Raw genomic sequence first — 24,509 nt, 5'->3', positions numbered from 1 at the left:
ATTGGACTTTCACTTACTCAATATCCTGGCAAAACCAAAATCACAAAGCTTAATGACGCGATGTTTCGTAATTAAGATATTTTCCGGTTTTACATCCCTATGTATACACTGCAAAAATACAAGTAAATATAATCAAAAATATGATTACTTCAAGGATTCTAAACAGATGCATAAATGACAACAATACGCCAGGTTATAAAATGCAGGTCAGTTAATTTCTTGATACCATAAAAGACTTCTTGGAGAATGTTAAAAAGTTTTAATTTAACTGGGGAACTCTGATGACATTACAGACGCTGATCCAACCAATTTTTAATTATATCCCCATCACTTCTTCTCAGAGATTTGTTATTTTAAAACATTGTGCCCTTGTCTTTGCCTTCTATTTTTTTACTAAGCTAATCACGTTTACCACTCAATTCATCTTGAAGGTTGAAAATCAATCGAAATGACGGAGGAGGAATTGGACTTTCAGCCAATTGCAAAATTTGATCTGAAGCTGGTAGAATACTATTGTGTTCCTAACACAGATGAGGCTTAACACAGGGAGATTAAAGTAACAGTGACCTCAGTCTTTAATAAGACACTCCACAGTGAGGAACAGGCCTTAGGGGCCGGCTTATATACAGTGCTCCCAAGGGATGCTGGGATCCCTTGGGACTTCAGGGGTGAGCCCCCTGGTGGCGGAACTCTTCCCCACCCCGCACACCCCTCCCGCCCCCGCAAAAGTCAAAGTGAAAACTATTTACAAGGTGAGGCGGTCGGGAGCCTTTCTTTCCCTGGTGGACCGCCTCGGTACAAATGTCTGTTCTGGTGTGTTGGCTGTGTCCTCGCTGGGCTGGCGTGTTGTTGGCCCTGCAGGGCTGCTAGGTGAGCCTGGCCTTGCTGGGCTGTTGGGCGTGATGGGTTCGATTTCCTGGTCCGGCGTGATGTCGTTGATCCTTTGGGTGTGTGTTGTGGGCTCGAAAAAGGTGGTGTCTGCTGTGGGTTGCTCAGGACAGTCTGTAAACCACAGCCTCGTTTGGTCCAGGTGCTTTCTGCAAATTTTTCCATTGTCTACTTTGACTACAAACACCCTACTCCCTTCTTTAGCTATCACCGTGCCCGCGATCCACTTGGGACCATGTCCATAGTTTGGCAGATATACAGGGTCATTCAGATCAATTTCCCGTGACACAGTGGCGTGACCATCGTTTATATTTTATTGCTGCCGCCTGCTCTCTACCTGATCATGCAGGTTGGGGTGAACCAGCCAGAGTCTGATTTTAAGTGTCCTTTTCATGAGTAGCTCAGCCGGGGGCACCCCTGTGAGCGAGTGGGGTCTCATGCGGTAGCTGAGCAGTACTCGGGACAGGCGGGTTTGGAGTGAGCTTTCTGTGACTTGTTTAAGGCTCTGTTTGATGGTTTGTTCTGCCCGCTCTGCCTGTCCATTGGAGACTGGTTTAAACGGGGCCGAGGTGACATGTTTGATCCCATAGCGGGTCATGAATTCTTTAAATTCGGCACTGGTGAAACATGGCCCGTTGTCATTGACCAGTATGTCAGGCAGGCTGTGGATGGCAAACAAGGCCCTCAGGCTTTCAATGGTGGCAGTGGCGGTGCTTCCCGACATTATTTCACATTCAATCCATTTTGAAAAAGCATTCACCACCACCAGGAATATTTTACTGAGAAACGGGCCCTCGACCATGGTCTGGAGGGCCAGGACCACAAACTTAGTGGTGCCTCTCTGGGCGCGTTGCTCAACTGAGCACACACGCTGCATTGCCGTACACAGGACTCTAAGTCAGAGTCGATACCGGGCCACCAGACGTGGGATCTGGCTATCGCTTTCATCATTACTACACCCAGGTGTGTGCTGTGGAGATCCGAGATGAACGTCTCCCTGCCCTTTTTTGGTAGCACTACGCGGTTACCCCACAACAGGCAGTCTGCCTGAATGGACAGCTCGTCCTTTTGCCGCTGGAACGGCTTGATTAGCTCTTGCATTTCAACGGGGATGCTGGCCCAGCTCCCATGCAGCACACAGTTTTTTACTAGGGACAGCAGAGGATCCTGGCTGGTCCAAGTCCTAATCTGTCAGGCTGTGACAGGTGATTTATCATTTTCAAACGCTTCCATGACCATCAACAAGTCTGCGGGCTGCGCCACCATCAACAAGTTTGCAGGCTGCGCCATTTCCACCCCCGTGGTGGGCAATGGTAGCCGACTGAGAGCATCCGCACAGTTCTCGGTGCTGGGCCTGTGGCGGATGGTATAGTTATATGCTGATAGCGCGAGTGCCCACCTTTGTATGCGGGCTGAGGCATTAGTATTTATCCCCTTGTTTTCAGCGAACAGGGATGTGAAGGGCTTGTGATCGGTTTCTAGCTCAGATTTGAGGCCAAACAGGTACTGATGCATTTCCTTTACCTCGAACACACACGCTAATGCCTCTTTCTCAATCATGCTGTAGGTTTTCTCGGCCTTAAACAAGCTCCTGGAAGCATAGGCGACAGGTTGCAACGTCCCCGCAACGTTAGCTTGTTGTAATACACACCCGACTCTGTACGACGACGCGTCACATGCTAGCACAAGTCATTTACATGGGTTATACAATACAAGCAGCTTGTTGGAGCATGAAATGTTTCTGGCTTTCTCAAAAGCAATTACTTGGTTTTTTCCCCATACCCAGTTCTCACCTTTGCGCAATAACACATGTAGGGGCTCTAAAAGGGTGCTTAACCCCGGTAGGAAGTTACCAAAATAGTTGAGGAGTCCCAGGAACGACCGCAGCTCCGTGACGTTCTGTGGTCTGGGCGCGTTCCTGATAGCCTCTGTCTTGGCGTCTGTGGGCCGAATGCCGTCCGCCACGATCTTTCTCCCCAAAAACTCCACTTCTGTTGCCATGAAGACACATTTTGACCTCTTCAGCCGCAGCCCTACGCGATCCAGTCGCTGGAGGACCTCCTCCAGGTTTTGTAGGTGCTCGGCGGTGTCCTGACCCGTGATGAATATGTCGTCCTGAAAGAAAACTGTGTGTGGTACCGACTTGAGTAGGCTCTCCATGTTTCTCTGGAAGATCGCTGCAGCCGACCAAATTCCAAACGGGCATCTGTTGTTGATGAACAGTCCCTTGTGCGTGTTGATGCAGGTGAGGCCCTTCGAAGACTCCTCCAGCTCCCTGCGTCATGTAGGCCGAAGTCAGGTCGAGCTTGGTGAATGTTTTGCCTCCTGCCAACGTTGCAAATAGATCATCTGCCTTAGGTAGCAGGCATTGGTCCTGTAGTGAGAAACAATTAATAGTTACTTTATAATCGCCGCAAATCCTGACTGTGCCATCACTTTTGAGTACTGGAACAATCGGGTTGGCCCACTCGCTGAATTCCACTGGGGAGATGATACCCTCGCGTTGCAGCCTGTCCAGCTCGATTTCCACTCTCTCCCTCATCATGTGAAGTTCCGCTCGCACCTTGTGGTGAATGGACCGTGCCTCTGGGACCAAATGGATCCGCACCTTCGCTCCGGAAAAGTTTCCAATGCCTGGCTCAAAAAGGGAAGGAAATTTGTTAAGAACCTGGGTACATGAGGCCTCATCGACATGTGATAGCACTCGGATGTCATCCCAGTTCCAGCGGATTTTGCCCAGCCAGCTCCTTCCAAGCAGTGTGGGGCCATCACCCGGGACAATTGAGAGGCAGTTCATGCACCGTGCCCTCGTAGGTGACCTTGACCATGGCGCTGCCCAGGACAGTGATAAGCTCTTTGGTGTACGTTCTCAGTTTCGTGTGGATGGGGCTCAGGGCTGGTCTGAATGCCTTGTTGCACCACAATCTCTCAAACATCTTTTTACTCATGATGGATTGGCTAGCGCCAGTGTCCAGTTCCATGGCTATGGGTAAGCCATTCAATTTTACGTTTAGCATTATAGGTGGACATTCTGTCGAAAATGTGTGCACCCAGTGTACTTCAGCATCTGCCTCCTCTCTGAGGCTCGAAATTGCTTTGATCCACCATGGACTGATCTTCCTCTGCCACGTGGTGGTTAGCAGGTTTTGCAGAGCTTGCAGCTCATTTGCAAGCTTGTTGGAGGTGCCCCATTGTTCCACAGCTCTTGCAAACATACCCTTTGAAGCGGCATGAATAGGCTGAATGGAAGCCTCCACAACGCCAACAAGGTGTAAATTGCCTTGCATTCATCCTTTGTTGGGGACTCTGAGTCACCTGAAGCCTGCTGGCAGTTGCAGACTCGTGGGTTCTGCTCTGTACATTTCTGCTCGCAAACACAGCTCCAGTTAATTTATGAACATTGCTAGCACTTGTGTGCTGAGAGATTTGTTTGGTGTTATCACTGGTGGACATAAACGCCTGTGCTATCGCAATGGCCTTAGCGAGGGTCGGTGTATCTACAGTCAAAAGTTTCCGTAGGATGGTCTCGTGGCCAATGCCCAGTACAAAAAAGTCTCTGAGCATTTGCTCCAGGTAGCCATCAAATTCACATTGTCCTGCAAGTCGCTTTAGCTTACTTCCTGACCTTCAGATCGCTGGCACGTGTAGAACCGATACCTCGCCATCAGCACGCTCTCCCTCAGGTTAAGATGCTCTCGAACCAGTGTACACAGCTCCTCATACGACTTATCTGTGGGTTTCACCAGAGCCAGAGGATTCTTCATGAGGCTGTAGGTCGGTGCCTCGCAGACTGTGAGGAGGACCGTTCTCCTTTTTGCAGCGCTTCCTTCTCCGTCCAGCTCGTTGGCTACAAAGTACTGGTCTAGCCATTCGATATAGGCTTCCCAGTCTTCACCCTCCGAGAACTTCTCCAAGATGCCGCAGTTTGTTGCACCTTTGCATTGGATTCGTATTCTCGTCGCCAGTTATTGTGTTCCTAACACAGATGAGGCTGCACACAGGGAGGTTAAAATAACAGTGACCTCAGTTTTAATAAGACACTCGAAAGTGAGGAACGGGCCTTAGGGGCCGGCTTATATACAGTGCTCCCAAGGGATGCTGGAATCCCTTGGGACTTCAGGGGATGAGCTCCCTGGTGGTGGAACATGGGAGTGCATGCTTTACAGAAACACAACAAATACAACATCTGGTAGTATTGCACTAAAACAAATTTCCTAAAAGACTATGTTTATCCATCTTATATTTTGGTACACTACAGGCAGTTTTACTATTATATTTTGGGTAAAACATTTTATTTCAGCTGACAAAAATGAAGGACACAAATTTGTTCTGTAATGTACACTCAAACCACCTAGTGACATAAAAATATACCTTTCATTTAAAAAGAGTCACTTATACCTGAACTACTCATCATACTGTATGAAACAGCATTTGGAATGGTTAGCCCAAAGGCTGAAACCAATTAGTGGCCTGGTTAGTTTGGTTATTATTTTTATATATTTATACAAAGCATTGTCAATTAATAGTCAAAGGTAACCAATCAAAAGTTATTTAATAGTTTAGTAGATGGAATATGTCATTTTTTTTTTACATCTGGCTTCGGTCTAAATGGAGGAATTGCACATTCTAAAATCTTCATATATGTTTATTTAATTGTAGCATTTGAATTTAAATAAAAGCTTTAAACATTCTGAAAGTGAATCAGCATTGTAAAAACAGTACTCTAGGTGCACTACTTTATGAGATGTAAAATACTTTATATACAAAAGTAGTGTGTGAACTTACATTGTGCTTATGGCAAAAGTTCACAGCCTGTAGCGTCTGCCAAGTGATTCTCTTCACCAAGTTATCTGGTACCCTAAAAAAAGAAAAGCATAATACAAATTACACATGTTTCTTCCTTTTCTTACTTCCTGTAGTAATTTTACATTTGTCATAGAGAAATTTAAGAAAAATGCACAAAGTAAAACCACATTCGTAAACAAATGTTTATTAAAGAACCCATGTTCCACTTTAATAAGCATGAGAATACAGGAACTGTGATTTCATTAGCTTTTATAAGATTCATCAGGAATGGAAGTGCACATAAATCTAATAAAAAGCCTGGAAAGGGAGGGACATGTGCTAAAAAGATAGATGGTATTTTTCACTGGCCTCTATGGTCTGCAGAGATTCCTTCAATAACATGCATTATTAATTGGGGGTTCAATGAAATAGTCACAATAAAGACATAGCTCATAATAATAAGTCAAGACCAGACAAAGTGCAACCTGCAAAAAGCTGCTGAAAACCAACAAGTATGGCAGAGTCGATGTTTACAACATACCCAGTGACTCAAGTTAGTAACATTTTCTAGACTGGAATCCATATATCTGAAATGTAAACAACAACCTTCCTTGTTTGGAGTTTGATATTGATCACATATGTTAAATATACAAAGATTTAGGCCCAGAATTTGGGGTCGGTGGCTTCCTGCAGGCGGATGCCTCCGACTGCAAAGATTTCTGTAAAAGTACCTGTCGTTCCCGGAGTTTCAGAAATTTCTAGTCCTGGGTCTCTACGCGAAGGCTGGCATAGAAGCCCACATATCCCAGCAGCGTACACGCTTTGTACGCATCACTGGGATCACATGGGCCGGCCCAACCCATCAGAGTTGGGGTATTCCCATTCAGGCCCAAAGTGATTTCTTTAGTTTCGGAGGCGTGCAATTCTTGACAAAGCGCAAGTTCCAGGTTTAGGCGCATGCACTTCTCATTGTTAGAAACGAAGGATGCCTAAAAATGTATAAAACTGATACGACTGCTGTGTTTTAATCGTTGTTTTGGACTGGAGATGAGGTGTCTCCTTAGAACGATAGGGAATGCTTAGAAATGTTAATTATCTGTGGTTTTCAAGTTAAAGTTTCAGTTTGTTTATGTATCTTTAAGACAATTTGTATGAAAAGGCTTAGAATCGAAGGAAGTTTGTAGGAATTAATGTAAACACTGACAGTTTGCTATGTCCTAGAGAACAGTTGAGATGACAAAGCTCTGGTTTGGGCCTCATAGTTCAAAGGATAGAGGACTCGGCTTTGTATTGATTGTACCCGAGGGCGCCCTAAAACCACCCTAAGTGGAGGAAGTGCATCCGGGAGGGAGCTGAGCACCTCAAGTCTCATCGCCGAGAGCATACAGAAACCAAGCGCAAGCAGCAGAAGGAGCGTGTGGCAAACCAGTCCCACCCACCCCTTCCTTCAACGATTGTCTGTCCCACCTGTGACAGAGACTGTAATTCCCGTATTGAACTGTTCAGTCACCTAAGAACTCATTTTTAGAGTGGAAGCAAGTCTTCCTCGATTCCGAGGGACTGCCTCTGATGACCCAAGGGAATAGGGACAGACAGCGATGAAAGGAATTCTACTGAAAAGCGACCGATAAAGGTATAAACGGCAAAATCGTAAGACATCTTTAGGGCGGGCTTTATTTCAAGAATCGAGACAAAGAACTAGAAATCTTATTGGATATTGAGTTTTTAGGGGAACCTCTACAGGTCAAAATCTTGTCAATATTCAGGTTCAGGCCTACCCCTAAAAATAGGTTAAAATTGACCTCCTGGAAGTTTGTAGACACAGACTACAGAAGAAAGAAAGCGAGAGAAAAAAACTATTATTACGGTTGTATGTTTTTACTGTATAACTAATGTGTTATATTCCGTCTTAAACTCTGATTAAACACAATATATCCATCATATTGGTTTGCACACGAACCTGATTATGGCTATCTCTGGTCACTTTAAATAAAGAGGCAATTTCTAACAGTATCGGGCCAGCTAGGAGTGCAAAAGGTTGAAAAGAGTTGAAGACAGTTTCGGTTTATCGAGATACTAGGCATTGTTATCGGAATGGCAGCTGCGTATTTGAGAGACAGAGTTGTGAACAGTCTCTTAGACAAGTTAGGGGCCCCAGGGGCCAAGCAGTAACCGAAGTAGTGCAGGATGACAAGAAGAGTTACTCTGAGATTTGGGGCGAGAAAGCTTCCCAGGTAGCTGTGAAGAAATATAAAGTTAAGGAAGTTAGAATCAGCTGGCATACACAGCTCACTTATGTACCACTCACTTGGGAGTCAAAGAGAGAAATGCACAACTTGAAAGGGAGTTACAGGACTGACAGAACAGACACGTCACAACCTATGAGCTTTTATTTCAAGAGCAAGCTTCAGCAGATGAAGCACAACTTGCTTCAAGATGCCACCATCAGGTTTATGAGGATAACAAGGCTTTAGAAATTAAAAATGAATCCCTGATCTCACAACTTGAGAAGGCCAGGGGGACCCTGAGAGAATTACTTGAGAAACACCCTTTGGCGAGCACAGACCGTACTCAATCATGAAGCTGAAGGGAAAACTGGGGAGACAAATGGCCACTGTTGCAGCCATCAGTCGTCTTAAACCCGGAAATCCCATTATTAATTGGGACAATCTAATAAGAAAAGTCCAGTGCAATAACCTCATCTTCCAAAATAGTCCCTCAATCTCTGCGCATCCCCCTCTCTATCCAGGACAAACTGCTCCAGTAGAAACCAAGCAGGATATAGTTACTACACCCATTGCCCCAGTAGAAACCAAGCAGGATATAGTTACTACACCCATTGCCCCGGTAGGAACAAAGTAGGTTAATATAATCACTACTACTACACCATTTGGTGACCCTACACTTTCGGACAGTGAGGCTGATAATGATACCTCTGTAGTCTACAACCTACCTCCAAATGAGGATATATCTATTATCAATAGAAGTTTTATTCTGCCGGAGTGCAAAGCACTGGTCGAAAATTTGGGGCAAATAAACTGGGAGACGAACCCAGTTGCCCTAACAAGTGACTGGGGTGATTTCCGCAGTGTCACCCCGAGTTAGAATTTAAAGACTTGAAACAAATTCTGTTGGCAAGTGCCTCAGGGCAACTGAAGACGTCACTCCCACGAGAATTCTATGATAACAGTAAGGGTTGTGGAATGTCATGGATGAAATTTGTAACCGTTTGGGCATGAAATCAGTCAATTTTACCCATGCAGCTGGGGAAGCCCAGCAAGAGACTAACAAACACCCCATGGCCTTTGCAAATCAATTATATGATTTGTACGACCAGTCCCAGGAAAACCGCGGTGGTCAAGAGTTTTGGGAAACTGAGGGATTTAAACTGACATTCATCAATGCTCTCTTACCCACTGTAAGGGACATTCTTGGTATTACCGGCCAACAGGAAACCCCGTGGGCTGATCTGTTGGACTCTTGCACTCGAGCTTGGGACCGAGTTAAATCGTCCTTTGCCCCTTCTGAGTCCAAAGTTTTGGTGGTGGAGGGTGCTCTGATTCCACAGACTCCTCCCAGCCAGGAAACAGATGCAGCTTAATTTGTTATAACTGCTGTAAGCCCGGACAGAATGCTCGTGAATGCCGTTATAGTCAATATCCGAATAATGGCCCACGTTACCACCCCTCAATCCGTGAAAGTAATGGGCCTGATTGGAACTCTGTGCAGCAACAACTAGAAAGTCTTCTGGCAGCAGACAAGGAAGCAAAACGTTTCGTCTGTTACTCGTAGCGGAGATGCGCTCCCAGACTCACAGCCCCAGTGACGGTCACAGGCCTCCGCAGTGACCCCATCTTCTCCTGTCTGGTATGGGGAGGACGGCCGACCCTTTGTCAAGATCACTGATCATGGAGGTTGCCACCATGTTTTACTAGAGGATTCCGGTTACAGAATGGGATTCAGTTGAAAACATCAAAAATTGAAAATTAGCTTATGGGTGAAAGGATAGAATAGTTATGATGGAATAAAGGAGAAGGAAGATCCTGTCCCTATTCTGATGTTGCACAGTTTTTTTTCCAGTGTGAATGTTAATGTCTTTTTACAAAGCAAGTATGAATGTTTAAAAAGCTTGTGTCTGAAAGCTGTCTTTAAAAAAAGTGTCTGTGACTTTGTTTTAGCTCCACCCACTTTTCTGTACCGAGAGCTGAAACTGTTAACCATTTGAGTGCTGTTAAGTTTGTTAATTAACAGGTGTGGTTTTGTTTTAAATCAATTCAAATTGTAACAAAGCATTGCTTTCTTAATTTGATTACTGAAAGTTTTCTTGAAATTATTAAATTGTGAAAAACTTGACTTACATTGCGACCACAGTGACATTCTGGTTACATTTGAAAAAGATTGGCAGTATTTGAATTGGAATTTTGAGACATTTGAAGCAATTTTCCTTGTTAAATATTTTGGTTGTACTGGAAAATCTTGGGTTTGGAAACTTAAAAAAAAAAGAAACCATACTAAAAAGTTTGGAAACAATCTAAAATGCTGTTTTCTTTGATGAGAGACAGACGTGCTCAAGGTGGGGAAGTGACTTTGTAATTGAATTGCGAGCACTCCAAAGGAATTGACCCTTTCCGCTGATAGCTATCTTTTATTTGTTCACCAAACAACTTTTGTTGAATGAAATTTTAAAAATATTGAACATTACTAATTTAAGCTTCTCAATTTTAAGTGAATACTTTGGGCTCTTAAGCCGAGCTACAATTCAAACTCTCGAGAAAGGAAAATCTAGCTGACATTTAAGGGGATGATTGCTGTGAATCAAGAAAGAAGTTTGTGGAAAAATAAAATTGAATATTGACAAAACCTGTCAGTGCAAGACAATACTGCTGTTTGGATTTGTGATAAGTTTGAAATGATAAAATGGACTTACAAAATAGCTGGTTATAAAGAATTTAAAAAAATGTTAATCTTTAATATTGTTTTGGATAGTAAGGTTTCTCCAGAGCTCATGAATATGAATAGTAATTAATAGGATGCCAACTTAAGATGCAAGATAGAAACAGGAAAATTACACCACCAAATGGGAATTTTTCTAATATTCTAGTGAAAGTCAGGAAAGCATAGTTAAGAATAGTAAAGCGATAGCTTTCTCTGAGATATTTGTGTCCTTGCCTGTGAATGTTTTAAGAAAATTGCACTGATAACATGGCCACTACCTGAGACATGCAGTGGAAAATGAGCAAAGATCTCCAGACAATTTTTTGATGAGATTACCTGAAAGCCCGAGATGAATTGTATCGGATGGCATAGAGATACAAGAGTGTAAGAGTGCCGATGTGATTTGTTGCGCATGAGGCAACTAGCATGTGGAAATGCATGGCGAATTTGCACTGAAGAACGGGTCTCAGACATGTTGAGATACTTGACAACAGCAAGACATGAAATGGTTAATGTGGCTCAGGGAAGTGAGACAACTGACACGTACTCCGTCAAGAAACTATCTAATTCATGAAAAAAAATAAGTGAAGATGTGTTTAAGTAAAAACGATATAGAATTAAGATTGGGACAACTGAAGGCTACGGAGAAATAAATTTAGTAAGAATTTAGTAAGAATAATGGATGGATACGAGTAAAAGAGATCCGGAGAATCTTTTAAGTCCATGACTTGTTGATTAGATGTTAAACTTCAGCTTTCTTTACAATATCTGTTTTCTTTGTCTGCATAATTTTGCTGGAAGTGTATATACTTTGTCAATGTGTTACTGATTATAAGACTGAATAATAACTTTATCTGTAAATGTGTTTTGTAGGTATCAGAGCGTGGGAAAAGCCAGAATGCATCCTGTATGAGGGTTCTGGTGGTGCCTTCTGTACCATGTTTAACGGGTCTTATAGAACCTGTTTCAAAATCTATGATCAAGTGAAACCGACAGTAAATGAGATACTTAAGTATAAGCTGCACAATTATGTGGCACAACATTCATAATGGTGGGATATTGGGCTTAATATATCAGCACATTCTTAGATTCGAATTATTTCACATGCTATGGTAGAAGATCCGAAGAAACATAGAGACCCCAAGTGGGGTAAGATCAGGAAAGATCCAAGAAACAGAGGATATCCCAGGCGGGGCAGAATTGGAACACAGGAACAATGAATTGTATTTGAAAAAGGGGTCAGAAGTTGCTTCTCCCCCTCAAAGAAATGGACTGCAAAAAGGAGGGAAATCTTTATTTCTGAGTCTCCCTTATCGAAATTTAGGGCCCATGTTTCCACATGATTTGCGCCTGATTTTTAGGAGCAACTGGTGGAGAACGGACTATCTTAGAAATCGCAATTCTCCACATTTTTTTTTCTGCAGTTCTAGTCAGGTAGAACAGTTCGACTTTAGAACAGAATTTTTTCTTCAAAAGGGGGCGTGTCCGGCCACTGACGCCTGATTTCAAAGTTTCCACAGTGAAAACGTGATCCAAACTAAAGTAGAATGGAGCAAGTGAAGATTTTTGTAGAACTGAAAAAACCTGTTCTACACATTAAAAAATCAGGCGCAGGTTACAAAATAGGCGTCCAGAACGAGGTGGGGGGGGGGGGGGGGAAGGGAACTCATTAAATTCTACAATAGATCCTTATTTATACTTATACAAATATTATACAAATAAATCCAACCTGAATAAACATTTATAAGCAAAGAAATGATTAAATAAACCATCTTCCTACCTGTGTGAAAGTGCTTCAGCCATCGTTCGAAGGAAACCGCCGTTTGTTGCCGCGCAGGGGAGGGAGGGGAAGGAGACAGCGGCTTGTTGCCGCGGAGGGGAGGGAGAGGAAGGAGACAGCGGCTTGTTGCCGCGCAGGGGAGGGAGGGGAAGGAGACAGCGGTTTGTTGCCGCGCAGGGGAGGGAGGGGAAGGAGGGGAAGGAGACAGCGGCTTGTTGCCGCGCAGGGGAGGGAGGGGAAGGAGACAGCGGCTTGTTGCCGCGCAGGGGAGGGAGGGGAAGGAGACAGCGGCTTGTTGCCGCGGAGGGGAGGGAGGGGAAGGAGACAGTGAGAAGGGAAGCCTCAGTGCTGATGTGCTGATGGCAATGTGGTTTTATTAAAAAATGTTCAAAAATTAAACAGCGACAAAGAACTACAAAAATGGCCGCGTGCCAATGTTTTTTTTCACACTGAGCATGCGCGAACGCTCCAATGCGCACGCGCAGCGTTGCCGGCAGGAAAAAAACTAATTTAAATAGTACCCGCCCCCTCCCACTTACAAAATCGGCGCGAGTGTAGGCTCCGCGCCAAACAGACAAGGAGCTGCAGAGCGCTCGAGAATAGCGCGTTTTTTTTCTGGCGCCGTTTTAGGCGCAAAAAACGGGCACCCAGCTCGGAGGGGCGCCCGTTTTTTATCCTGTGGAAACTTGGGCCCTTAGAGTTGGCACAGTTAGTAGAAGTTCGTAAATAAGAGATCGAGTAGAGTTTTCTCTTTCTCAAGGTGGGGACTGTTAGAAACTAAGGATGTCTAAAAATGTATAAAACTACATGAATGCCGTGTTTTAAATCGTTGTTTTGGACTGGAGACGAGGTGAGTCCTTAGAACGATAGGGAATGCTCAGAAATGCTAATTATCTGTGGTTTTCAAGTTAAAGATACATAAACAAACTGAAGATTTAAGACAATTTGTATGAAAAGGCTTAGAATCGAAGGAAGTTTGTAGGAATTAATGTAAACACAGGCAGTTTGCTGTGTCGTAAAGAACAGTTGAGGTGACAAAGCTCTGGTTTGGGCCTCATAGTTCAAAGGATAGAGGACTAGGCTTTGTATTGATTGTACCCGAGGGAATAGGTTGAGAGAGAGAGAGAGAGAGAGAGATGAAAGGAATTCTACTGAAAAGCGATTTCTATAAGGTATAAATTATGACATGTGACCAAAATCGTAAGACATCTTTAGGGTGGGCTTTGTTTCAAGAATCGACACAAAGAACTGGAAACCTTATTGGATATTATGTTTTTAGGGGAACTTCTACAGGTCAAAAGGTCTTGTCAATATTCAGGTTCAGGCCTACCCCTAAAAATAGGTTAAAAGTGACCTCCTGGAAGTTTGTAGACACAGACGGAAGAAAGAGAGCGAGCGCAGGAGAAAGAAAGAGAGAGAGAGAGAGAGAAGGAAGCCCTATACGATAGGAACAACAGAATTGCTCATGTGTGTCAACCATCTGTCTGATCAGATCGATTTCAACTATTGTTATGGTTGTATGTTTTTACTGTATAACTAATATGTTATATTCCGTCTTCAACTCTGATCAAACACAATATATCCACCATATTGGTTTGCACTCGAACCTGATTATTTAAAGTGACCAGAGATAGCCATAAAAAGGCAATTTCTAACAGCATGCCTAAACCTAGAACTTGTGGGGACTGCATGGGCGCGTGCACCTCGTATGCGCCTATGGGGAGCGCGAATTCAGACCCATAGAGTATTTGTGGTCTTATTCAAAAACACAATAGTATAAAAACACATTAAAAAATATAAGAACTAATAATCTTTTCTGCCTTATTTGTTCAATGAAGCCAGTACTTGAAAATATAAATGAAAACAAAACAATTTACATTTAACATAAGAACATAAATAGGAACAGGAGTAGGGCATACGGCTCCTCGAGCCTGCTCCGCCATTCAATACGATCATGGCTGATCTGATCATGGACTCACCTCCACTTCCCCGCCCGCTCCCCATAACCCCTTATTCCCTTATTGTTTAAGAAACTGTCTATTTCTGTTTTAAATGTATTCCATGTCCCAGCTTCCACAGCTCTCTGAGGCAGCAAATTCTACAGATTTACAACCCTCAGAAGAAATTCCTCTTCATCTGTTTTAAATGGGAGCCCCTTATTCTAAGATCATTCCCTCTAGTTCCAGTCTCCCCCATCAGAAACATCCTCTCTGCATCCACCTTGTCAAGCCCCCTCATAATCTTATACATTTCGATAAGATCACCTCTCATTCTTCTGAATTCCAATGAGTAGAGGCCCAACCTACTCAACCTTTCCTCATAAGTCAACCCCCTCATCCCCAGAATCAACCTAGGTGAACCTTCTCTGAACTGCCTCCAAAGCAAGTATATCCTTTTGTAAATATGGAAACCAAAACTGCACGCAGTACTCTAAGTGTGGCCTCACCAATACCCTGTATAGCTGTAGCAAGACTTCCCTGCTTTTACACTCCATCCCCTTTGCAATAAAGGCCAAGATTCCATTGGCCTTCCTGATCACTTGCTGTACTTGCATACTATCCTTTTGTGTTCCATGCACAAGTACCCTCAGGTCCCGCTGTACTGCGGCACTTTGCAATCTTTTGATTTTTTTCTGCCAAAGTGCATGACCTCACACTTTCTAACACTATACTCCATCTGCCAAATTTTTGCCCACTCACTTAGCCTGTCTATGTCCATTTGCAGATTTTTTGTGTCGTTAACATTGTTTTTCCTCCCATCTTTGTATCGTCAGTAAACTTGGCTACGTTACACTCAGTCCCTTCTTCCAAGTCATTAATATAGATTGTAAATAGTTGGGGACCCAGCACTGATCCCTGCAGCACCCCACTAGTTACTGGTTGCCAATCAGAGAATGAACCATTTATCCCGACTCTCGGTTTGCTGTTAGTGGGATTTTGTGGCATGAATTAGTCACCATGTTTACCTTCATAACAGTTGGAAACATAGAAATATACAGCGCAGGAGGCCGCCATTTCAGCCCATCATGTCCGCGCCGGCCGACAAAGTGCCGTATGGCCCTTGGTCAGCAGTCCTAAAGTTTGCATATAAACCTACGAACAATGACTGAAAGGCAAAGAGCACCCAGCCCAACTAGTCCGTCTCACACAACTGCGTCATCCTTTATACTGAAAACATCCACACTCCACCCCAACCGGAGCCATGTGATCTCCTGGGAGAAGCAAAAAGCAGATAAAAACCCAGGTCAATTTAGGGAGAAAAAATCTGGGAAAATTCCTCTCCGACCCATCCAGGTGATCAAAACGAGTCCAGATCACCCTGGCTGTATTCTATTCCCTGCAGTACTTACCATTATATCTGCGCCATCCATCCAGTCTACTCCCAATTACCAGCTCTAGGTCCGTAACCCTGCAGGTTATGGCACTTTAAGTGCCCATCCAACCTCTCTTAAAAAAGTCGTGTGGGTTTCTGCATCCACCACTCTTCCAGACAGCAAGTTCCAGATTCCCACAACCCTCTGCGTAAAGAAACGCCCTCTCAAATCCCCTCTAAACCTTCCACCAACCACCTTAAAACTATGCGCCCTCATAATAGAACCCTCCATCAATGGAAATAGACCCTTACTATCCATTATGTCCATGCCCCTCAATATTTCGTACACCTCGATGAGGTCTCCTCTCAACCTCCTCTGTTCCAATGAGAACAAACCCAGCCTATCCAATCTGTCCTCATAACTAAGATTCTCCATTCCAGGCAGCATCCAAGTAAATCTCCTCTGCACCCTCTCTAGTTCAATCACGTCCTTCCTATAATACGGCGACCAGAACTGCATGCAGTACTCCAGCTGTGGCCTAACCAAAGTATTACATAATTTAAGCATAACCTCCCTGCTCTTATATTCTATGCCTCGGCCAATAAAGATAAGCGTTCCGTATGCCTTCTTAACCACCTGGCTTGCTACTTTCAGGGATCTGTGGACAAGCACTCCAAGGTCCCTTTGTTCATCTACACTATTAAGTGACCTACTGCTTAATGTGTATACCCTTTCCTTATTAGTCCTCCCAAAGTGCATCACCTCACACTTCTCTGAATTAAATTCCACTTGCCACTGCTCTGCCCACCTGACCAGTAGATTGATATCCTCCTACAGCCCATGACTTTCCTCTTCATTATCAACCACACAGCCAATTTTAGTGTCTTCTGCAAACTTCTTAATCATACTCCCTATATTCAAATCTAAATCGTTGATATATACCACAAAAAGCAAGGGACCTAGTACTGAGCCCTGCAGAACCTCACTGGAAACATCCTTGCAGTCACAAAAACTTCTATCAATCATTACTCTTTGCTTCCTATTTCCAAGCCAATTTTGGATCCAACTTGCCACTTTGCCCTGGATCCCATGGGCTTTAACCTTCATCACCAGTCTTTCATGCGGGACCTTATCAAAAGCCTTGCTAAAGTCCATATATACTACATCATACAAACTACCCTCATAGAAACATAGAAAAATAGGTGCAGGAGTAGGCCATTCGGCCCTTCGAGCCTGCACCGCCATTCAATAAGATCATGGCTGATCATTCCTTCAGTACCCCTTTCCTGCTTTCTCTCCATACTCCATGATCCCCGTAATCGTAAGAGCCATATCTAACTCCCTCTTGAATATATCCAGTGAACTGGCATCAACAACTCTCTGCGGCAGGGAATTCCACAGGTTAACAACTCTGAGTGAAGAAGTTTCTCCTCATCTCAGTCCTAAATGGCCTACCCCTTATCCAAAGACTATGTCACCTGGTTCTGGACTTCCCCAACATCGGGAACATTCTTCCCGCATCTAACCTGTCCAGTCCCGTCAGAATCTGCTATGTTTCTATGAGATCCCCTCTCATCCTTCTAAACTCCAGTGAATAAAGGCCCAGTTGATCCAGTCCCTCCTCATATGACAGCCCAACCATCCCTGGAATCAGTCTGGTGAACCTTCGCTGCACTCCCTCAATAGCAAAAACATCCTTCCTCAGACTAGGAGACCAAAACTGAACACAATATTCCAGGTGAGGCCTCACTAAGACCCTGTACAACTGCAGTAAGACCTCCCTGCTCCTATACTCAAATCGTCTAGCTATGAAGGCCAACATACCATTTGCCTTCTTTACCGCCTGCTGTACCTGCGTGCCCATTTTCAGTGACTGATGAAACATGACACCCAGGTCTCGTTGCACCTCCCCTTTTCCTAGTCTGCCGCCATTCAGATAATATTCTGCCTTCGTGTTTTTGCCCCCAAAATGAATCTCACATTTGTCCACATTATACTGCATCTGCCATGCATTTGCCCACTCACCTAACCTGTCCAAGTCACCCTGCAGCCTCTTAGCGTCCTCCTCACAGCTCACATCGCCACCCAGTTTAGTGTCATCTGCAAACTAGGAGATATTGCACTCTATTCCTTCATCCAAATCGTTAATGTATATTGTAAAGAGCTGGGGTTCCAGCACTGAGCCCTGCAGCGCTCCACTAGTCATTGCCTGCCATTCTGAAAAGGACCCGTTTATCCCGACTCTCTGCTTCCAGTTCCCTATTCACGTCAGTATATTACCCCCAATACCATGTGCTTTGATTTTGCACAACAATCTCTTGTGCAAGACCTTGTCAAAAGACTTTGCAAAGTCCAAATACACCACATCCATCCCTTGTCCACTCTACTAGTTACATCCTCAAAAAATTCCAGAAGATTCGTCAAGCATGATTTCCCTTTCATAAATCCATGCTGACTTGATCCGATCCTGTCACCGCTTTCCAAATGCGCTGCTATTTCATCCTTTATGATCGATTCCAACATTTTCCCCACTGCTGATGTCAAGCTAACCGGTCTAATTACCTATTTTCTCTCTGTCTCCTTTTTTAAAAAGTGGTGTTACATTAGCTACCCTCCAGTTCATAGGAACTGATCCAGAGTCGATAGACTGTTGGAAAATGATCACCAATGCATCCACTATTTCTATGGCCACTTCCTTGAGCACTCTGGGATGCAGACTATCAGGCCGCGGGGATTTATCGGCCTTCAATCCCAATTTCCCTAACACAATTTCCCGCCTAATAAGGATATCCTTCAGTTCCTCCTTCTCACTAGACCCACTGTCCCAGAGTACCTTCGGAAGGTTATTTGTATCTTCCTTTGTGAAGACGGAACCGAAGTATTGGTTCAATTGGTCTGCCATTTCTTTGTTCCCTATTATAATTTCACCTGAATCCGACTGCAAGGGACCTACGTTTGTCTTTACTAATCTTTTTCTCTTCACATATTTGTAGAAGCTTTTGCAGTCAGTTTTTATATTCCCTGCAAGCTTCCTCTCGTACTCTATTTTCACCCTCTTAATTAAACCCTTAGTCCTCCTCTGTTGAATTCGAAATTTCTCCCAGTCCTCAGGTTTGTTGCTTTTTCTAGCTAATTTTTATGCCTCTTCCTTGGCTTTAACACTATCCTTAATTTCCTTTGTTAGCCATTGTTGAGCCACCTTCCCAGATCTTTTTTTACTTCAGACAGGGATGTACATTTGCTGAAGTTCATCCATGTGATCTTTAAATGTTTGCCATCGCTTATCCACCGTCAACCCTTGAGTATCGTTTGCCAGTCTATTCTAGCCAATTCACGCCTCATACCATCGAAGTTACCTTTCCTTAAGTGCAGGACCCTAGTTTCCGAATTAACTTTGTCACTCTCCATCTTAATAAGGAATTCTACCATATTATGGTCACTCTTCCCCAAGGGGCCTCACACAACAAGATTGCTAATTAGTCCCTTCTTATTGCACATCACCCAGTCTAGGATGGCCAGCTCCCTGGTTGGTTCCTCGATATATTGGTCTAGAAAACCATCCCTAATACACTCCAGGAAATCGTCCTCCACCGCATTGCTACCAGTTAGGTTAGCACAATCAATATGTAGATTAAAGTCGCCCATGATAACTGCTGTACCTTTATTTCACACATCCCTTATTTCTTGTTTGATGCTGTCCCCAACCTCACTACTACTGTTTGGTGGTCTATACACAACACCCACTAGCGTGTTCTGCCCTTTCGAATGCCGCAGCTCCACCCACACTGATTCCACATCATCCAGGCTAATACCCTTCATACAATTGCATTGATTTCATCTTTAACCAGCAATGCCACCCCACCTCCTTTTCCTTTCTGTCTATCCTTCCTAAATGCTGAATTCCCAGCCTTGGTCCCCCTGGAGCCATGGCTCCGTGATGCCAATCACATCGTATCCGTTAACTGCTGTCTGCGCAGTTAATTAGAAACATAGAAAATAAGTGCAGGAGTAGGCCATTCGGCCCTTCGAACCTGCACCGCCATTCAATGAGTGCATGACTGAACATGCAACTTCAGTACCCCATTCCTGCTTTCTCGCCATACCCCTTGATCCCCCTAGTAGTAAGGACTACATCTAACTCTTTTTTGAATATATTTAGTGAATTGGCCTCAACAACTTTCTGTGGTAGAGAATTCCACAGGTTCACCACTCTCTGGGTGAAGAAGTTTCTCCTCATCTCAGATCTAAATGGCTTACCCCTTATACTTAGACTGAGACCTCTGGTTCTGGACTTCCCCAACATTGGGAACATTCTTCCTGCATCTAACCTGTCTAAACGCGTCAGAATTTTAAACGTTTCTATGAGATCCCCTCTCATTCTTCTGAACGCCAGTGACTACAAGCCCAGTTGAACCAGTATTTCTTGATAAGTCAGTCCCACCATCCCGGGAATCTGTATGGTGAATCTTTGCTGCACTCCCTCAATAGCAAGAATGTCCTTCCTCAAGTTAGGAGACCAAAATTGTACACAATACTCCAGGTGTGGCCTCACCAAGGCCCTGTACAACTGTAGTAACACCTCCCTTGCCCTGTACTCAAATCCTCTCGCTATGAAGGCCAACATGCCATTTGCTTTCTTAACCGCCTGCTGTACCTGCATGCCAACCTTCAATGACTGATGTACCATGACACCCAGGTCTCGTTGCACCTCCTCTTTTCCTAATCTGTCACCATTCAGAAAATAGTCTGTCTCTCTGTTTTTACCACCAAAGTGGATAACCTCACATTTATCCACATTATACTTCATCTGCCATGCATTTGCCCACTCACCTAACCTATCCAAGTCACTCTGCAGCCTCATAGCATCCTCCTCGCAGCTCACACTGCCACCCAACTTAGTGTCATCTGCAAATTTGGAGATACTACATTTAATCCCCTCGTCTAAATCATTAATGTACAATGTAAACAGCTGGGGCCCCAGCACAGAACCTTGCGGTACCCCACTAGTCACTGCCTGCCATTCTGAAAAGTACCCATTTACTCCCACTCTTTGCTTCCTGTCTGCCAACCAATTCTCAATCCACGCCAGCACACTACCCCCAATCCCATGTGCTTTAACTTTGCACATTAATCTCTTGTGTGGGACCTTGTCGAAAGCCTTCTGAAAGTCCAAATACACCACATCAACTGGTTCTCCCTTGTCCACTCTACTGGAAACATCCTCAAAAAATTTGTCAAGCATGATTTCCCTTTCACAAATCATTGCTGACTTGGACCTATCATGTCACCTCTTTCCAAATGCGCTGCTATGACATCCTTAATAATTGATTCCATCATTTTACCCACTACCGATGTCAGGCTGACCGATCTATAATTCCCTGTTTTCTCTCTCCCTCCCTTTTTAAAAAGTGGAGTTACATTGGCTACCCTCCACTCGATAGGAACTGATCCAGAGTCTATGGAATGTTGGAAAATGACTGTCAATGCATCTGCTATTTCCAAGGCCACCTCCTGAAGTACTCTGGGATGCAGTCCATCAGGCCCTGGAGATTTATCAGCTTTCAATCCCATCAATTTCCCCAACACAATTTCCCGACGAATAAGGATTTCCCTCAATTCCTCCTTCTTACTAGACCCTCTGACCATCCACCTTATTCCGAATACTCCTCGCATTGAGGCACAGAGCCTTCAGGCTTGTTTGTTTAACGCACTTTGCCCCTTTAGAATTTTGCTGTAATGTCGCCCTTTTTGTTTTTTGCCTTGGGTTTCTCTGCCCTCCACTTTTACTATTCTCCTTTCTATATTTTGCTTCTGCCTCCTTTTTATTTCCCTCTGTCTCCCTGCATAGGTTCCCATCCCCCTGCCATATTAGTTTAACTCCTCCCCAACAGCACTAGCAAACACTCCCCCGAGGACATTGGTTCCAGTCCTGCCCACGTGCAGACCGTCCGGTTTGTACTGGTCCCACCTCCCCCAGAACCGGTTCCAATGTCCCAGGAATTTGAATCCCTCCCTTCTGCACCACTCCTCAAGCCACGTATTCATCTGAACTATCCTGCGATTCCTACTCTGACTAGCACGTGGCACTGATAGCAATCCTGAGATTACTACTTTTGAGGTCCTACTTTTTAAATTTAGCTCCTAGCTCCCTAAATTCGCCTCGTAGGACCTCATCCCGTTTTTTTACCTATGTTATTGGTACCTATATGCACCACGACAACTGGCTGTTCACCCTCCCTTTTCAGAATGTCCTGCACCCGCTCCAAGACATCCTTGACCCTTGCACCAGGGAGGCAACATACCATCCTGGAGTCTCGGTTGCGGCCGCAAAAACGCCTACCTATTCCCCTTACAATTGAATCCCCTATCACTATCGCTCTCCCACTCTTTTTCCTGCCCTCCTGTACAGCAGAGCCAGCCACGGTGCCATGAACTTGGCTGCTGCTGCTCCCCCCTGATGAGTCATCCCTCAACAATACTCAAAGCAGTGTATCTGTTTTGCAGGGGGATGACCGCAGGGGATCCCTGCACTACCTTCCTTGCACTGCTCTTCCTGTTGGTCTTCCATTCCCTATCTGGCTGTGTACCCTTTACCTGCGGTAAGACCAACTCACTAAATGTGCTATTCACGTCATTCTCAGCATCGTGCATGCTCCAGAGTGAATCCACCTTCAGCTCCAATTCTGCAACGCGGTCCGTCAGGAGCTGGAGGCAGACGGATACACTTCCCGCACACGTAGTCGTCAGGGGCACCGGAGGCGTCCCTGATTTCCCACATAGTACAGGAGGAGCATAACACGTGTCCAAGCTCTCCTGCTGACTTAACCCTTAGATACACTTAAATTGGCAACAACAGTGCTAAAAGTTATTCACTGATATAGAAAAGAAAAAAGAAAAGCTACTTACCAATCACCAGCCAATCACTTACCCCCTTGGCTGTAATGTCACCTTTCTACTTCTTTTTTGCCTTCTCCTTGTAGCTGCACAAGCACGCCTTTATAGGCCTCTCGCCGACCCAGGACTCTCACCTCCGATGACGAACTCCCAACTCCTGCTCTCGCGGCCTTTATAGGCCTCTCGCCAACCCCAGACTCTCGCCTCAGACGACGAACCTCTTGGTTACTATTATGCTCATAATAAAGGATGAAACTGAGTACTATATGCAATGAGTAAGTGTGACCTTAGCTCCTTTAATTGAACTCCAGAATGCTGGTGCAGCGTGGAAGGTCGGCTTATATAGTGCTCCCAAGGGATGCTGGGATCCCTTGGGACTCCAACAGGTAGGCCCTCTGGTGGTGGTGTGATACAGGTTGCCAAGGGTGACATACATAACATCACTCCCTCGTAAAGTCAATAGTACACTTATTTACAGAGCGAGACGATCTGGGGCTTTTCGCTCCCTTGTCAATCGTCTCGGTACAAATGCAGGTGTGAATGAGTTGGTTGGTTCTTCACTGGGCTGCTGGACAGCTGTCCTTGCCGGGCTGCTGGGAATGGTGAGTTCGGCTTCGTGGTCAACCGTGATATTGGTTGCCACTTGTGTGTGTGTTGGAGGGTCGAAGTTGGTGGTGTCCTCTTCAGGTTGTTCGTAGCTGTTATGGAACCGCAATTTGGTTTGGTCCAAATGTTTTCTGCACGTTAGTCCGTTGGCCAACTTGATCTGAAACACTCTACTCCCTTCTTTGGCTATGACAGTGCCAGCAAGCCATTTGGGACCATGTCCATAACTGAGTACAAACACAGGGTCATTGACCTCAATATCGCGACAAGTTTGCGCGATCATGGTACATGCTTTGTTGATGCCACCTGCCCTCAACGTGATCATGGAGATCAGGGCGGACAAGAGAGAGCCTTGTTTTGAGCGCCCTTTTCATGAGCAGCTCGGCTGAGGGAACCCCGGTGAGCGAGTGGGGTCTGGTGCGGTAGCTGAGCAGGACTCGGGACAGTCGGGTCTGCAGGGAGCCTTCTGACACGCGTTTCAAGCTTTGCTTGATGGTTTGAACTGCCCGTTCTGCCTGGCCGTTGGATGTGGGCCTGAACGGGGCAGATGTGATGTGCTTGATCCCATTGCGGGTCATGACTTCCTTGAATTCAGCACTGGTGAAACATGGCCCATTGTCGCTGACAAGGACATCAGGTACGCCCTGTGTGGCAAACATGGCTCGTAGGCTTTCGATGGTGGCAGTGGACGTGCTTACAGACATTATTACACATTCAATCCATTTTGAATAAGCATCCACAACAACCAAGAACATTTTGCCTAGAAATGGGCCTGCAAAGTCAACGTGGACCATGGTTTGGAGGGCCACGACCACAAACTTAGCGGTGCCTCTCTGGGTGCTCAGTTGAGAGCAAGTGTTTCACTGGCGCACGCATGATTCTAAATTTGAGTCGATGCCGGGCCACCACACATGGGATCTGGCTATGGCTTTCATCATTACTATGCCTGGGTGGGCGCTGTGTAGGTCACATATGAACGTTTCTCTGCCTTTCTTAGGCAAGACCACACAATTACCCCACAAAAGACAGTCCGACTGTAAAGGACATTTCGTCTTTGCGCCTGTGGACCGGCTTAATCTCTTCCTGCATCTCCGCTGGGACGCTGGACCAGCTCCCATGGAGGATACAGTTTTTTTTTTACCAGGGACAGTAAAGGATCCTGGCTGGTCCTGATCTGACGGGCCGTAATGGATGACTTTTCGTTTTCGAATGCATCCAGTGGGTCTGATGCCGTCTGCTGCAATTCTTCTTCCCAAGAACTCGACCTCTGGCGCCAGGAAAACACACCGAGTCCGACGCAATCTAGCC

The 24,509-nt window shown here is 44.9% G+C and overlaps 1 protein-coding gene across 3 annotated transcripts in view; it reads right to left on the bottom strand.

The window, feature by feature from the left end:
- cdkl1 (cyclin dependent kinase like 1 (CDC2 related kinase)) overlaps positions 1-24,509 on the bottom strand; it is a 68,519-nt gene that overhangs the window by 14,760 nt on the left and 29,250 nt on the right. For all 3 annotated transcript variants that reach the window (XM_070877505.1, XM_070877504.1, XM_070877506.1), the window contains exons 3-4: positions 5,674-5,746; positions 18-108 (exon numbers count right to left, since the gene is read on the bottom strand). In XM_070877505.1, coding sequence (XP_070733606.1) covers positions 18-108; positions 5,674-5,746 — 164 coding nt within the window. The remainder of the gene's footprint in view (positions 1-17; positions 109-5,673; positions 5,747-24,509) is intronic.

Source organism: Pristiophorus japonicus, chromosome 4, assembly GCF_044704955.1.
Source record: "Pristiophorus japonicus isolate sPriJap1 chromosome 4, sPriJap1.hap1, whole genome shotgun sequence".
Classification (NCBI taxonomy): Eukaryota; Metazoa; Chordata; class Chondrichthyes; family Pristiophoridae; genus Pristiophorus; species Pristiophorus japonicus.
Note: the sequence above shows the minus strand (reverse complement) of the source record. Positions and strands in the feature narration are given on the sequence as shown.